Raw genomic sequence first — 17742 nt, forward strand, 5'->3', positions numbered from 1 at the left:
CGTTGAACTCAATAAACGAACTTCATTAAGATACAACATTTACATTGTATTCACATTAAACATATGTACTTATTGGAATGAAAAATTATGTAAGGAAAGTAAAAGTCGTCTAAATAAAATAAAATAAAAATGCAATAATATATTACATCATTTCTATTGTCGAAAAATGTGTATACATAAATATATAAATTTTAAAACTTAATTGAAAATACATAACAATTATATTCACTGATATACATCGTTAGGTATAAATATTATACCTAAAATATGAAAATCAATTTATAAACCACATACTCTTACTTATACATATATGTAAATGGGTTTACATATTTATTACTAATCTATAACTATTCAATAAAAATCAAAAGATCAAAATAATCACCACAATATGTAATCGCACCAATATAAATAATTATGTAATTTTATTACATTTCAATAGTTGAATTTAGGTAAATAAAGTGTGAATGCATGTTTAACAAATATTAGCATTCATTTTTAAACTTTCTTTAAAAATAATTAAATTTCGGAAACATTGGTCCCTGATTAAAAAATATTCTAAAAACGTAACGTATTTAAATATAAAATAATAGAATCAATATTTATCATCATTCGGTACCATTTCCTCAATTGTATTGGAATTTGGCAACGCACCATTGAATTCATAAGTAGTTTTTTGCTGTGGTGCTTTTTGGAAAAATCTGGAAAAAATAAAAATCAACAGAATAATATCAGTCAATCAAGAATACCATCAAGTGGAGTATTTAAAATGTTAGTATTAAAATACATTACACCATACAGTAGAACCCTAAACTAATTTCTAAGCCAAATGAAATATTAAATTTCATTATAAAACAATGCAAACTCAGTTAAAAGCACAAGCAACTGTTTGCTCCCTCTCCAATGTTTATAAAAAAGCTGAAATATTCTTAAAAATTACTTAATCACAATCCATTAATGGCACAGTTTCTTGCATTGTGGATGGTATAATATATTCTTGTACTACACTGCACCTATAATTATCCAATATAAATAAAATTATCATTACTGGACAGATAACACATCATCATAATCAATCTACCATCAAAACTGGGGTTCTACTGTAAAATTGACATATGTAATTTGGTTCATATGATGGATATTTAAAATATCTTTTAATATCGTTCTGATCTCACCTTCGCTTTAATACTTGATATAAGTAGAGGCATATCATAGGCAATGGCGTCATAATAGCAATCGATACAGGAATCACTAAAAAAAAGAACATAAGTCAAATTAAAATCAAATTGAGTATTGAACGTATGAGCAATGAATTTATAAAGATTATACCAGTCGTTAAATCGGCTTCAGGTTGAGAAAGTGAAAACCTTAATAAAAATATTGAGATCCCTGTATTTTGAATACCAGTTTCTAGAGCAATGGCAAGACAATCTCCTGGAGGTTGTTTCAGTAAAGTAGCCGCCACATAGCCGACCATATATCCCAACCACGGAACACACATTCCAGCAACAATGATCTATCGATGTATAAAAACATAAAAAAATTACTAAAAACAATAAATACACATATACATATTTTAATTGAATAAATTAATTTATAATTACCTGCCATGAGAACAATTCAAAAAGATAGAGATTCGTAACAATGGCAAAAACTATTATGAAGAGCAACAGCAGAGCTGAAAACGTTTTCAAAATTCTGACCATGAGCTTCGCAAAGCGAGGCAAGTATCGTTGGGCAAGTAAACCCAAGCCTAATGGAATAACCAAGCCAACGGCAAAACCAGCGATCCTATAATATGGCACTCCCAAATCTCCTGACTTGAAAATCGAACGACCCAGCGTGAACAACCATAATGGCATCATACCTAAATTTAAATTATATAAAGATACATTCTATTAAAAACAAACATTTGTCAAAAGACTTTATGTAGATATGTGTATTTGCACCCACCAAAAGCAGCTAAAGTACTAATAGTAGTCATTGTAATCGAAAGATTGAGATTTCCACCCAGAACATAAGTCCATATATTAGACGCACCGCCTCCTGGTGATACACCAGTAAAGAACATGCCTAGTTGCATATTTGTGTCATTTGGAAACAAAAGTACACCAAATCCATATGAAATCTAAAAAATAATAAGCACACATTTAAAAAAATTAAAGATTAAAACTAATTTCAAATTCTATATATTTAATTATAAAATTACCAATGGCATGAAAAGAAATTGACCGAAAAAACCAATAGCTGGACCAAAAGGTCTTTTGATAGTCGCTTTGACAGTAGCCCAATCCATAGCACAGCCAAAATTAATATAAATTATAGAAACCTAAAACAAAGTTAAACCATGTATATAAGAGAATTTTCATATAAATTTATTAATCTCATCACAAATATTATACTTACTAAAGTGGCAACACTACCGGTAAATACTCTATCGATGATACGCTCTTTACGAGTAACAATAACTTCTAGAGGTTCATTTGTATTTGAACAAATTGCATTACTTGAAACCACTCTTATTTTAGTTTTTCCTATAATAAAAATATGCAATAACATCGAGCTAATACATACATGACTTATCGATTATAAATAGAATTATTTGTGTTATACCTAAAAAATTTCCAGTAACGTTGAACTTTTGTACTATGAAACTGTTCAGATCTTCTTCTTTCAACTGATAACTACCATAGTCCGTTGAAGATATATGTTCAGAATCACTTTTTATAAAAAGATTATCGCCGTTGTTGCAATTTTTAAAATCACTAATATTGACTTTCACCACTTTCGTCTCGTCCATGTGCACTTCAAGATAACTTGGATTGAACTCGGTCATCAGTTTGGGTGCCGTTTGACACACTACCCAAACTGGGATGATGGTCAGCAAATAGAAGAAGATGATGTGCAAAGGCCACACCGGACACATGATGACGGTTTTATGTAAACTTTATATTTCTAAATCTGGAACGAAGAAAATACATGCATTCGGTTATTTGGTCTAATTTTAATTATTGAATGTACATAATATAGCATGTATGTAAATGTAAATGTATGTTTAAATTAAAACATAACATATGCATGTGTATATTATTAAATACAGAGAACAAAAAAATGCAATAACATTAAACATATGTGTAGTATTGGATATACCGGTGTAGTAAAAAAAGAAAGTGAAAGATTTTGAGCCAAAGTCCATGATCTCATTCCAAGTTAACCGGCTCTTTGGCATGTAACATATAACATTTTTAAATTACTTAACACGATCGATAAATTACTTTACATTCATGAAATTAATCAGAATATAGACAAGTATTACTAAAAACGAATCAATCAAAGGCTTACGCATAATACTTTATATTTACAAAATACAATGGATTAATTTATCAGAAACCTGTAAAAATCACGTAGAGATAGTACACAATTGATACACACAAAAATAATTCGGAAAAACATTTGAGTGATAATAATTGATTATAATAGCAACACAATTAACAGCACGCATTCAAAATTCTGTCGCAAATTAATCCATTCAACGATTGTGCTTATGTTAATGATGTATGAATGTACATAAATATGTACATCATACACATACATATGTTATATGTATGTATATTTACACATTTTACGTCAGTATAAAGAACACTTCAATTGAATATACACATCTACAAATGGGAATATGTAACTTCTTTTAATTATATGAATCTCATATTTATAAAAAAGTCAATCCAGCTATTACACGATAGATCAGTTCAATTAAAAGTGAAACTAAGAAAAAAGTGTTTGAGAGATCAAATGATATCAAATATATCTATTTTATTTTAAACTTTCATAATTTTCTTTTCCTTTCTTCCGTTTTTCCCCAGTTTTCCATCGTATAAACACGAAATCGACGTTTCTGCAGATAACGATTAAATCAATTTTTGTTCGATTACAATGATCAAACAATAAAATCTACATTCAAATTGCCATAAACACACTATCAGACGATTCAGATTTAAGATAATAATAAACTTGTGTAATAATGGGATAATTACAAATCAGATACCACTGCATAAATCATATTTCAATAATCTTTGAACTAAATATGTGCGCTCAGCAATTAAGAATTCAAATTTGAATTTTATCACGTAAGTATGTACATTGCATGACCACCCAGCTCTGCCGAGTAAAATTTTTAATGTTTCAATAACAATATAGCATTGTATCAAGATTTTTGAAATCAACTGCATATACATATGTATATAGCAAACAATTTTCACATAAGGCCACGGATTAAAGTTGCTATTCAGGGAAACGAACCCATAGATTTTTTTAATTTATTATTAGATCAGGAATTTTATAATCTCGTGATTGAACAAAGCAATTTATATGCAGTAGAAATATTAATTGTGAGCATAGCCGTATAGCACGCTGGAAAGATATAGCAGTCGACGAATTTAAAATTTGGCTAGGACTTTTGCTGCACATGGGGACCATACGAATGAATCGTCAAAGTGATTATTGGAAAAAACATTATTTATTCAATCTCACCACATTCTCCCAGTTTGTCTCGTGATAGATTTTTTTTGATTCAGGGGGCTTTGCATTTTAATAATAATGAAGAAGATGATACTAGCGAAAATAATGAATAAATATAGGTACTGTATAGCGTGCTTTATGCAAGATGCAGGTAGACGCGCCTTCCAAGAACTGTCTAGACCTCCACACTGTCAAAACATTTGTGAGACAGAGCTATTTTATAAAATATCAGCATTGCACGGATTTTAGCTCAGCATTGAAAGTGTTAAATAAGCATACAATTAAAAAAAAAAAGATTGCGGTTTTCCATTACAAAGACAAAACAAAATGGAGTCATCGAATTAAGAATCTACGTGGAATCTAGTTAGCCGAAAGAAAAATTGTTTTTAGCACACGAGTAACCTACAGAAAACGTAGGATGGTAGAAATTGCCTTTGCAAAAATTGACCAACACCAGGAAAAACTATCTGCAAATGTTTTTGCAACCGGTCGAATTTGCGTCCATTTGTTTCAAATGCTTACTACAAATTGAACCATTCATCTACTAAAGTTTCTGGAGAATTTTCAGGTCATTAATATAAAATGTTCGTGTCTAACGATCGTTTCATAATATACAAAGACATTCGCCATTGTCAATATTTTTAATAGCCACTTTGACAATGCTCGATTAGAGGTGTTGTAAATTTTTATAGTTGTCGTACCTAATTGGATTATTTCGTGCAATCGACACCACACGAACGTCTGGAGGAATTGCTACTTTGTAGCCATTTAAAAAAAAACATATCTACATATTTTTGTATGACATGAATATTTACCATTGTGCCGCTATACTTCATAAAAGCAATAGATTATTAAGGAATTTATTGATATGAGAAGATATATTTTGTCACAAGGAATGAAACATTTGCAGCTTTCCTCATCGTCAACGAAACTTACAGAAAATATGTACAATATTGATCACGTTAAAACCACGATAATTATTATAGTTCGGCATAGTTAGTATCTATCAAAATAACTTATACGAATTTGAACTCAAATATATTTGGGTTTATTTACCTTTGTTGTATACTACTTTATACAGAAAATGCAACATAGGGATGATAATGAGATGACCTCTAACTGGCTAACATACGATCCAACTACAGTCCTAATTCGCCATCATTTCATTACTTTCTGTTTGGGCCAATGACAAATGAATTAAGAGATAACGAAAGAGTGGAAAAAGTGAAACAATTTTTTTAAAGCACTATTTTCTTAACTGATTTAATGTAAAACGTACTTAAAATTGGTCTGATTGGGAAAGGGAGAAAGCTGTTAAGGCAAACTTTAAAATGTATCACTTTCATCGCGCTTTTTTCATATTATTTTTACAATTAGTGCGAAAACACACTGAGTGGGACGTGGGACGTTTATTTTTTAGAAACTTTTAAACAGGGGCGTTATTTCAGCTTTTCCCAGAGGGAGGCATGTAGGCAGTAAGGAATGACTTTCTAAGGGGGGGGGGGTGTATTATATTTAAAAAATGAGTGTATATGAATTTTAACTACTTCTTTCAATCATTTTCTTTATTTATATATTTTTATCACTAAAATTAATAGTAAAATAATTTTTAAAAATCTATTAAGAGATTTGGTTTGTTGGTTTGGTATTTTAATATTTTAATTCATAATAATACATTAAACAACATGAATAGTCCCGTTCAAATCTAGGGTAGCAGCCCCCCCCCCCTCCCCAAAGGACGCCCCCGCTTTTAAACATGTGAAAAAACCTAGCACCTCTAGCCCATATACATACATTGTACGCAGTCTCAAAAATCATTTTCTCAAAATCAAATCTCATTTTCGGTGATATTTTATCCTTTTGAAATTTACCCATATTTGAAAAAAAATAGGGAACACCCACTGTCAGAGTGTGGAGCCAAGGACGTGACGTTCCGTACTATTCAGTGTGTTTTTGATCTTATGGTTTTAAAAGCTATACCGGAGATGTGGAGTCGTGGCTTTTAGGCTGAAGTTAAAAATTTGGACGACTCCGATTTCACGTTAAATTCGCATTTATTTATTTTTACTTGATACTGTATGTATGATTGATATATAAATATTGAACTAAGAACTAAAAATGAATCTTCAATAACTAATGTATGCAGATTTGAGACTCAGTGTCTTTGTTTATTTCTCATGTTTGGGTCAAATTGAAGAAAAGTCTGATATTTAGCAAATCCGTTACGCCAAATATGTACATTTTATTAGTTTGATGTATGTATGTATTCATTAATAAAAAATACAAAATAATAAAATAAAAAAGATTAACCCTTTGAGTGCTGACGTCTTTTCTGTTGAAAGCCCGCCACGCTGAAAATTTCGCTAACATTTCCAACTAGAATTATTTAGAAATTCTATAAAAATCAGTTATAAAAATTGTAACTAATCCAAACAAACCCTAGATCACCACCCAAGATAACTACCGCCGAGGATTTAGAGTTTCGTAAAGGTGTGTTTAGATTCTAATATATTTTGCAACAATATAAAATAAACAAAATAAATGTATTAATATGTGTCCAAAACTAGTTACATCTTCTTCATTGTTATTAAAATGTAATGTTCACAATCTAAATGCCAAGCCACTATCTAAAATACTCGGCAGTTAAGGATTTCCACCGAGAAATTCTGCTATTGTTATAAATTCAGAAATTCCGGTGTAGACCAGTCTTTATAAACATTGACACGGATTACAAGACCCATGTTCAATGCATTTTTTTAATGCTACCTGGAAAGGCTAAGCGGGTAGTATTCTTGTTTATTTTTTATACGACGCCTATCGGCGTATTTCAGGCTGATGGACTTGTTGGCAAAACGCCGATCGGCGTGGTTCAGCATTCAAAGGGTTAAGTAGAAGTAATGATTTAAATAAGCTCACTGATTTAGTACTTAAAAATAATATTCAAAAATTGACTCAATGGAGAAAAAAATTATATTTTTAAAATCGGGGTCGGTCGGATTGTGGAAAATGCTGGTGTCTGAGTTTTTAGCGACTCCAAAGCCTCAATGACAATGCATATTGGTGTTGACCAAAAGTCGACTTAGATGGTTTACCAGTTGGGTAACGATATATAACTTGCCAAACACTACTCAATCTGATATTGTTGGGTTTCTTCACTTTTAATAATTTAAAATTAAAAAAAATTAATTTCAAACTAAATCTGCAACTACGTACATACATACATACATACATATGTTTAATTATGGGATACGTTGAGGTCTATTTAAATACGCTTCGTAACTTGATATGGCCGAGGTGTCCCACGTCACGTAGTCGTGAATTCATTTGTGCAATGATGCACGTCGCCATAGTCGGGGTTAACAAACCAAAGCGCTCCTGGATCGATCGAAAAGAACGTGAATACTTAAATATCACGATGAATATTTAAAAGTTTAGCGTTCGATAAGGTCTGAAAATCTTATTTTCTTTAGGTTAAACGACCGTTATGGTTGAGCACAAGAAATCAGTACAGAGACTAGATCACATGTTAAAATATTTACATTGCGATATATCCTTAATTAAACTCACACAGGGAAGAACGGCACGACGTGTGCTTGGCTCCCCGTTGGAAGGGTTCTCATACATTTCTTCAAATACGGGATACACCGTTATCGATTACTGTCAAGCAAGGATAATTACAAGGATAAAATTTTACCGAAAACACTCCAGGGGGTGATTTCGGAACGGTGTGTGCTGGGCCTGCCATGAATATGTGCAAGGCATGTCCCATTTTTTTCGCATGTTTAAAAATATCTAAAAAAAACCATGTGCCGCGTTCCATCCTGTGTGATTTCGCCCTTATTGGAGTTGTAAATTATTCCTTCATCTAGCTTAGATATGTTCATGAATTCATGCTTCGGTAGTAAACTACCCAAAAACTCGACAAAAAACTTTTCAAGTAAAAATTACATCCTGGAGTGGTATAATTGGAATGTATTGAATCTAATTAGAATTTGTTTTCACCATATTTGCCAATTTTCATCGGGAAAATTTTTGAGATGGGTCCTCAAATTCCCGGGTAGTTTCCCTCAACCAAAGGTTCCCAACCGGTCGATCGCCTAGCAACATTTGGTCGATCTCAATTACGATTGTGAATTTTAAAAATAGTAATGATTTCCATATTTTAAAATAAAATATAAAAAATAATTAGTTCTATTAGATTTAAAGCGCTTCGGAGAAGAAACGATAAATTTCTTTTGGAAGAGTTTGAGACACGTCTCAAAGATTTGCGAATTCACAATGTAGAATTAATTAATGGTGATTAAGCAAAGGATATGTTTTTATTACGGTTCGAGAGCTATTACCTGAAATAAGAACATTTTTAATTGAGAAAAAGTATAATAGTGCGACATGCATATGTATCTTCGAAACCAGGAAGGGCTTACATGTATGTAGAATAAAAAATATTGCATTGTGTTAACAAGAAGTTTATCGACATTAATGAGCTGCATAAAATTTGCAATTTCTTATAATATGAAAATTTAAATATGAATAAAAGCAATGTCCAAAGTCTAGCAAAAACCATCGCAATGATTTTTCCAATGAATGTGGGAAATTTAAAATTACAGTTAATTGAATTGCAAAATGACGTTACGTTGATACAATTGAAATTATCAGATACAGAATGTATAGAAAAATACTGATATTTATACAAATAAATTAAAATTATTTTGTTTCGGCAACTATTTAACGATATTTTCCCTTTAAAAAGGAATATTTTAAACTTCTAAGTACTAAAAAAAGTCGATCGACATAAAAATTCAGGTGAAAAGTACTTCAAAAAGGTTGGGTGACCTTTCCCTACACCAAAAACTAAAAGACCAAATTTTTGTTGTGCTGCTGTTTATTTTAAACACATTTTTTTTTATTTACTATACAAACCCCTGAATATGTACTGTTTATAAATTTAAATTGAATGCTAATGGTTTTAGGTACAACTGCTGCTTAGCAAGGCAAATATGTATAACAGCAGTATTTCTCAGAAGCCATCAGAAATAAAAATTAATTGCAAACATTAATGTAAGATAAATGAAATTGGCTCACCAATCACTCGCATTCGTACAATTAGTCATTTTATTGTGCGTACGTATGTGAAATAAAGAAAGTTACAGTCGCTCAAAATTGTTCCATTTAAACTTTCAGAACCAATTATAGCTGCTGTTATTGTTGTTAAGTGTCATAAAAATTTCAACACTATAAATATATATTTAGCGATCGGTTATTTTAGCTATTTGCAATGGATATCGACAAATAAATCGACGCATATTGACGCCAGATAGGATACGCCAAGAACAACAAGAGCAGCGGCGACGCGAATCCAAGATCATCAAGATAGCAGTGGATGTTGATTTTTCAGTCAAGGACCGGACGGACGAATCCGGTTTATTATGATTAAGTCATGCTTTACCGCCAATTTTATTTACAAACGATGACATTCCATGAGTAACGATTATGTATGTGTGGGTTTGAGGAAAACCTGATATAAAAAAAGAGGATAAACGTAATTATACATAAGTCAAGCGATCACCTTTTTGCTCTTCAGTCAAGATAAGGAAAAACAGAAGTGATAAAGCAGGGCTGTTACATACACAAAGCTAATAAAATGTACGAATTTGGCGTAATATGATAGATTTATCAAATATCAGGTATCTCCTCAATTTGACCTAACCATGAAAAAAGACAAAGATACAAAGCCAAAGAAAAACTGTGTCTCAGATCTGCATACGTATGCACACTGGATATTAGTGAGTACATATAGTAATTCAATATTCATATACAAACATACACACATTATGTCGGTGTACATACATACATACATACATTATACATACATCAAGTCGGAATTCCTCGAATTTTTGCCGACTCCGACTCCATAGCCCTGTTAGTAAAAGACTGGTGTAAACACTTGTTATCAAGAAACAACGTTTTACTTTTTAAATACATAAATACACTATCTTAGTTTGAGGTATAATAATGCGTTTCGACTATTAAACTTGTAAGAAGATAATGTTTGCTTTCTTTTTTATACATGAATGAGTTAGTGTTCAGAAATATTGTATTTTTGTTTGGACTTGTCCATGACCAACTAAACTAAACGTCACTCATTAGAAATAAGTTAAAATTAAATAAAAGGCGAAACATAATAATAGAAGACGCATTCGTATATATGTATGTATGTAGGCGAAATACGCATACGACTACATATTAGATTTATCCAAATTAACTTCAAAGTAAGCAAAAACGTTACGATTAATTGTATAGTGATCGTGACGTTTCTGCTTGCTTTGAAGTTAATTTGGATAAATCCAATGTGTAAATAATAATAATAATATCTAATTCTAATATGTAATATCTAATTCTATAATGTAATATCTAATTGTAAAGTAATTTGTCAAGTTTATTGGAAAATTATTTTGCAATGATTAAGAATATTCAAACAGAGAAATTTCTCTGGATTCAAATCTAAAATAAATCAAAATCAAACAAAAATTTGAGCACACTAAAGATAGCAAAAATTTTATTAAAAAAAAAGATGTGTAGGTATACATACATTTATTATGCAAAATAATTCATGTAGAATTTTTTTGTATCTGTTATCAATCACTTTATCGCTTTATGCAAACAATGTAATAACTTTCAAAAATTGAAAACATTTTAGACACCAGAGTTGCCCAATCTATCTGTCGCGACGTGTTTTTGATAAGCTTATTTCTCTCAATCACGTGTTCTTAGGATCATTATTTTAGTTAATAACTTTGTTTTTCCGAAATGATCCGATTTGAATATATCCAGAAGAATTAGTTTTGTTTCGATAAATGGTTTTGGCAGATAAAGTTACTGAATTAAAAAAAAATAACTCGTACACGTTCATATTAGCTTCCTCGAAATAATTCGACTTCTAATGAATTTTTGGAATTATTAGATAATATTAATATCTATCTAACTAAAAACGAGATTTCTATCTAGAACTACATAGCTGAACCCGGAATGCGTTGCAATGCCACAATAACGCATGCAATTTCCGTTCCTGTTTTTGGGCGATTTTTTTTTTACAGTAACCATCGCGGGCATACACAATAAATCATGTAAGTTTCATCGCAATCGGTTGAATGGTATAGGAAGGCATACGTGACAGACATACAGATGGACAAACAGACAGACATTGATTTTTATATACGAGATTATATAGATAGTATATAAAGATTATAAAGGAACAAGGAGCAATTCTTCAATTTTACGTTTCTTAGAGTACGTACATATGGAGGCACGCATTGCCCTAATTGAGGATATTTTAAACCAAACTTAATTTTTTGAATTAAAAAAATTTAAAATACAATAATTATACGTTAACTAGGATTACTGAAAATTTTATTGATTCACATACATATGTATATACTATGTAAATTCAATTAATTAAAAATGCAATTCTAGTTAGAAATTTCGAAGGATACCAAATCTGATTATAATTATTTAAAAAAAATATCTGTACAATAGTTGTTAATATGTATGTATGTATGTATTTATTTATAGTTTTGGACCATTGTGGTATTACAGGAAGAACCTAACGCGCCACAATGGCCTACATTTGATAAAGAAAAAACAAAGATGAAATAAGTAAAATACAAAGATAAAATAAGTAAAATATAAAATGAAAAGAAAAAAGCAAAAGCAGAAAAATATGATAAAATAAAATAAAAAAAAGTAACAAAAGAATAATCATAAGAAAAAAATGTATGTAGTTGTTGATAGTTTTTTGTGATATAGTTGAATGAAGTGACGAAAGGTTGAATTTTTTTACACAATTTTTGTCAAATGCGAACTGTTAAAATTAATTTTAATACATAATATGTACTTATAATACTTTTAATATAGATAAGTACCTGGTGATATATTTGAAGCCCACACGTCTACAAGACACGAAACTCAAACGCCAACTGACCTAACAGACGACTTTCATTTTATTGGTCACGTAGCCTTGCATTCAATTCTTGTCCAACTGCGGCATACAATAATTATCTCAAAATCGGATATCATATTTACGAGAATTTTGCCAAATTTTGCGTTTATTTACAATATACATATGTATAAGCATCTCGAAAAAATCAAAAAATAAAATTAAGTGTTTCTTGAAATAATTTATAAAAATTCCGTACCGTCTACATTTCATTTTACTTAATTGTGCAAATCGCCATGAAAGCCTCGGTTCTCATAAATAATCCAGACTTCAGGTGAATTAATTTAATACACAGATTGGAATGCAATAATAATTCCACAAACAAAAAATTAAAAATTAATTAATTATATAATATATATATATGTAGAAATGTCTATACATATATTAAAATATTTCTGAAAAATACCTATGGTATATGAATTGCTTGGTGTGTACGTAGTGTTTTACTACACGGAATATAATGTAACAGGTGATTATAGAAACAAAAATATGTGAATAATGCTGTGGATTACTTTCATTTATAAATGGTGAAGTAAATGTGTCAATCTTGCCGAATTCACCTGATGGTATTGGTTCAGAATACATTTAATCTATAGAAATATAAACTCACCTGTTAGCAAGTTACAGGTTATATCACACACCCAGGCCCAACTCTCGACGACGACTGACTCAAACGGACCCAACTAATGTAAATACAACCATGATGCTGTCAAAGTCATTTATTATTTAGTTTGGCTTTTTTTTATTGATATTAAAATTTTAAGTAAATTTCAAACATTTTACGTTGTTCTGAAGGACAGATTTAGCCTTTGGTAGTAATTTATCGCATCTCACTTTTATTATAACATTTATGCAAACGTAATAATCATGTCATTTAAAAAAATTAAGTATTTTGTATTATTTTCAAACAAATTTACGCTATCAAAATAAGTTTGTAAACTTATCTAGTTAATATTGTCAATTTTTCAAAAATATATTTTGGTCATAGCCGTGAATTTGTACTTTACGTCAATATCCATCTGTCTGTCAAAAACGAGGCGATTTTCAGATTGGAAACTTGATTTGAGAAATTACTCGAAAATGTTGTCTCGTTCTAAGCTATTGTCAATAGGTATTTCTTTTTTCCTTCAATAATTTGTAGATACGTACATATTGTCACGTATTACGCCCATTCGTATTTTACATAACCTTTAAATTGTTCATTCATGCATTTCCTATTTGAAAAATGAATTACAGATTCAATTGTTTTTTTGAAAGATTTTTAAACATTTATATATTACATATAATCAAAAATTTGATTATGTCCGCTAACATTAACTTAATTTTCAGCATTGTCAAAATATACAATTCGTCCGCTGTTTACTTCTGAGGCAGCTTTGAAAAGAAACAACCCGAAATATAATAAAGAACCTCGAAAAAAAGTTCAGGAAAAGAAAGAAGTATTGCCTGTCTTCCCACAAGAAGTCACAGAGGATGGCCCCGAACCAGACATGCCTAATCCATTTACTCGTGAAAAGAAAACATGTATTCTTTGTAAAATGAATATTGTTCCAGACTACAAAAATGTCAAACTACTGTCTCAATTTCAAAGCCCATTCACGGGTAGAGTTTATGGTAGACATGTAACGGGGCTATGTAAATTACAGCAAGAGAGAGTTGAAGCCGAAATCGTGAAAGCGCAACACGCTGCATTTATGCCGACCTATTTGAAAAGTGTTGAGTTTTTGAAAGATCCCAAATTATTTGATCCCAACAAACCAATCCGACCACATCCTTTCTAATCAATCTGTATGATTTTACTCTGTATTTTTGTTAGTATGTAATACATTTATGCCCATATAATTGTTTTATCATTTTTATGTTTTTCTGACATCTACTTTATTTGAAGTTACTATATATGACTTTATTTTACATAGCTTCATTTTTATCTGTAAGTCAATTGAAAAGATTAAAGAAAATATTTGATGCGCGTCTTTTGTACTGATATATTAATTAATGTGATCTATTTAAAAACGGCTTTTATTTTACTGGTAAGTATTTTTATCTATTTTTGTCAGTATTTAAATATGAAAGAACAATATTTATATTAAACGGCCAGTATCCATCATTCAGTATACAAGTGGTTAGTATAAATAATAAAAGGTTAGTATTAATCTTAAACTAGTCTTTTTACCTGGCTTCGCTCGGTATTTGTAATATAAACCGCTTAAACATGGCCAATCTAATAGTAAACATTTTATTAAATTTATTTGAATAGTTTTATTTTACTTAAATTTGAATATTCATTTGTTTTTCAACCAACAATAGTTACAAAGACTCTTTCGAAATTTCATATACATATATTATATGGTGAATATTCATGTTAAATGGTAAGTTTTATTTTGACGAATGGCCAGTACATATTAATTTTTCATTGGTAACAACACAAGATTGATACGATCTTGATAAACAATTCCATCCAACATGCATTGCTTTTTGTTCCGGCGAATGTACGTCAGATTTTTATACTGTCCATTTGTAATTTATACTGACCATTTGTTAATAAAATACTGGCCTTTGTAATTTGTTGCCTTTAAAAAGTTTGAGATAACTACTCTTATGTATTGGTCAACATTATTATATCACAAAATTGTGTATATCCTATGGCTGTTTTATTATTATCTACATTCTAAAATATCTTTAAATCTATTTTGATAAATGAAAGAAGTAAAAGAATCATTAAAAAAAAAGAAGTATGCATTTGTTCACTCAAGAACAAATAAGACTATCTACTCATTCATATTTTAATACTGAGTATGTATTTCGATTAGTGAAATGAAGCACTATTAGAGTAAATATAATTAAAAAGCAAGTAGTCGACGAGAATAACCATATTATATATTGCATCAGTAGAATACAACGATAGTATGTCTACAAGTTTCAATGAATCAAGACGGTTTAAATATTGCAATGAAAAAGGGGGACAAAATGTAAAAATGATTTATATTTGTCGTTCAATTGAAAGTTCTTTTGGCTTTTATTTTTTTCAATATTTTTTCCGCTGATTTAAAAAAGAAAGTGTGGTTTTAGAAAATAATTTGATACATGGTTTGAAATTAATGATAAATCTTTTAAATTTCGTAAAATATGTAACGCTATTTTGAAAAGTTACTGGTGTGCCCTAATAAAATATGAATATTGGAACAAAATTGCATTAACAACTCAATTTAGCCAAATCGTGAACTCACTATAATTGTACGATATGGTCGAATAATGCAATGTTAGGACCAAATAATGTAACAAGTTTGGAGTTGAACAATTGACAGAAGCACGGAGCGCGCCAAAACAAGATGAAGAGGTCTCGCAATCCTACGTCCCCTCCACCCGCTGCCTCCTCAGACTTCTCGGCAGGAACCATCAATCGTCGATTACTCACTCCATGTCGCAGACTTGGCCTTTCCAGGAAACGAAGTACTCAAATCAAGCTTTTGCCTGATGTTTCAACGGGAAATGTTAACCTTACTTTAACTTCGTATGAATCGACCAAACCAGTAAATAAATCAGCTAAAACTCCTTCCGAGACTAATGATATCTCACAATCTCCTCAAAAAAACAAGATAACGAACGGAAAATCTAATAAACGCACAAGAAACAGAACCCGACATTATCCCATAGCTTCATCGCCCGAAGGAGACTGTGTCAACCCTATCGACTTGAATGATATTTCAAAATCAGCCATAAAAAACATACCAGACGTGGTCACTTTAACATCAACGCACAAAATGAAAAGTACTGATGGTGTCACAAACCTATTAACCAAGACAGCCATTGAAGATGTATCATGTGACGATATCGTTGACACCCAAAAAAATAAGACTGAATCGAATGAAACGTGCACAACAACTAAAAATTCCATTTTACTTAGCGATGATTCTGATAATGACAACATTCCCTTGAAAGATCTAACCAATTCAAACCAACCTTTTGTTGATCTCAATGACTCGAAAGTTACTTTGCATAATATTAGAGACAATAAAGACGGAATTAAACAGAAAGCATCTATGTCTACTATGTCCGATGATGATTTTGATGATAGACGTTCATCTTGTAGTAAGCTATTATTGAATGAAAGTTCTACATCAAAAAAAAATTCATCGCCAAATTTAAACGATCAAACTTTGAAGAGTAAGAAATCTCAAAGCAAAAAGGATACTAAAATGAAAAAATCTAAATCTGAAACAAACTGCAGTAAATCAAATAAAACTAAGATAAGTAAAATTGCCTTGTCTCAAAATTCAGTCTCGTCGTCCGTGGCAAGCGATTCTGATGATGATTTTGAAGTAAAGACCACCTTCAAAAAGAAATCTTTAAATACAGTTTCTACATCGAAAAATCAGAAGAGTGTGATACAAGAAATAGAAGAAATTAAAACAAGATTAAAGGAAAAGAAAGAAAAATTAGAAATGTTAAAAATTCAAAATCCAAAAGTGCGGAGTTGCTTCGAGTTTCAGAATCTCATCATAACTTGGCGAACGGCGTGTCAGAGTGCCTTATTAGAACTCATTGAAGTCAATCGAAATAAGAATACGGGCGAAAAAGTAATGATGGATGAATTGTTAAATTTATTGCATATCCCTAGTGATCTAGTAAAATATGATATAGAGAGAATGTCCTTTACTTGATGGATGACCTTTACCGATTGGAATTTTCCACACCCAAAAAGCATGAGTATTTTCAAATTATTTATTAAAAAAAAAAATGTAAATTTTGACTTGCTGTTTAACAGTAAAAGAATTGGAACTGTGTAAGTGCTGGGAAATTTACTCTTGATTTATGATAATTACTTCTTGTATGTGTATTTTACACATCGCATGATAACCAACAGTAATATTAGATATGGAAAGTGAAAGCATTTCATTAAAGTTAACCAGATTTTATTATATATAATTAATTTAATGTTTAATATAAAATAAACTTTATTTTTGCATTACTACATACATGTAATTATTGAAGATGTGTTAATTCAATAAAAAAATATATCTCAATTTGTGTTTTATTTATGATTAAAAAATAATCCTTCTGGAATCACAAGGGATGTGTTGTGTCGACATTTGTGCAGGATTCAAAATGGATAAATAGGAAAGTTGCACGGATGATAAAAATACAAAACATTTCACTGGCGACTGTCCAACCGACAGCAAAGTGAATATCATTTATTTTACGGAAACAATACAATATTTCATAGTTAAAAATGA

The 17742-nt window shown here is 30.5% G+C and overlaps 3 protein-coding genes across 9 annotated transcripts in view; 2 read left to right on the plus strand and 1 right to left on the minus strand.

Moving 5' to 3' along the window:
- Nucleotides 1-115: 115 nt before the first annotated feature.
- On the minus strand, nt 116-13198 carry LOC143913437 (ileal sodium/bile acid cotransporter-like). Of its 6 annotated transcripts, XM_077433216.1 has the most exons (11): nt 13119-13179; nt 12435-12550; nt 2611-2958; nt 2404-2531; nt 2207-2326; nt 1951-2125; nt 1602-1864; nt 1327-1513; nt 1173-1248; nt 938-1010; nt 127-698 (listed from the first exon to the last, which is right to left on the minus strand). In XM_077433216.1, exons 3-10 carry the CDS (start codon nt 2921-2923, stop codon nt 938-940), a joined length of 1335 nt encoding a protein of 444 aa, XP_077289342.1. In that variant the 5' UTR covers nt 2924-2958; nt 12435-12550; nt 13119-13179; the 3' UTR covers nt 127-698. The 6 variants fall into 6 exon arrangements, with proteins under 6 accessions (XP_077289341.1, XP_077289339.1, XP_077289343.1 ...); XM_077433215.1 differs by lacking the exon at nt 12435-12550 and having other exon boundaries at nt 116-698; nt 13119-13180; XM_077433213.1 differs by lacking the exon at nt 938-1010 and having other exon boundaries at nt 116-698.
- A 310-nt stretch (nt 13199-13508) lies between these two features.
- The window catches only part of LOC143913443 (small ribosomal subunit protein bS18m-like), an 82530-nt gene continuing 78296 nt past the window's right edge, over nt 13509-17742 (plus strand). Inside the window, exons 1-2 of one of the 2 annotated variants that reach the window (XR_013260709.1) lie at nt 13509-13619; nt 13838-14671. Coding sequence is in view for 1 of the 2 variants with exons in the window: in XM_077433225.1 (XP_077289351.1) it covers nt 13589-13619; nt 13838-14289 (483 nt within the window). In the remaining variant the exon portion in view is untranslated. Of the gene's footprint in view, nt 13620-13837; nt 15800-17742 lie in introns of those variants that run through there. The other variant, XM_077433225.1, reaches the window with a different exon arrangement.
- LOC143913441 (uncharacterized) lies at nt 15838-17229 on the plus strand. Its single transcript, XM_077433223.1, has one exon. It carries the CDS (start codon nt 15838-15840, stop codon nt 17167-17169), a length of 1332 nt encoding a protein of 443 aa, XP_077289349.1. The 3' UTR covers nt 17170-17229.

The sequence above is a fragment of the Arctopsyche grandis genome, chromosome 6, assembly GCF_051622035.1.
Source record: "Arctopsyche grandis isolate Sample6627 chromosome 6, ASM5162203v2, whole genome shotgun sequence".
Lineage (NCBI taxonomy): Eukaryota > Metazoa > Arthropoda > Insecta > Trichoptera > Hydropsychidae > Arctopsyche > Arctopsyche grandis.

Coding starts and splice junctions, on each gene's coding strand:
- LOC143913437 (XM_077433212.1), bottom strand. CDS start 2,923: ATGTGTCCGGTGTGGCCTTTGCACATCATCTTCTTCTATTTGCTGACC. Junction 2,532..2,610: donor CGTTACTGGAAATTTTTTAG/GTATAACACAAA, acceptor TTTTTATTATAG/GAAAAACTAAAATAAGAGTG. Junction 2,327..2,403: donor CCGGTAGTGTTGCCACTTTA/GTAAGTATAATA, acceptor ACTTTGTTTTAG/GTTTCTATAATTTATATTAA.
- LOC143913441 (XM_077433223.1), top strand. CDS start 15,838: ATGAAGAGGTCTCGCAATCCTACGTCCCCTCCACCCGCTGCCTCCTCA.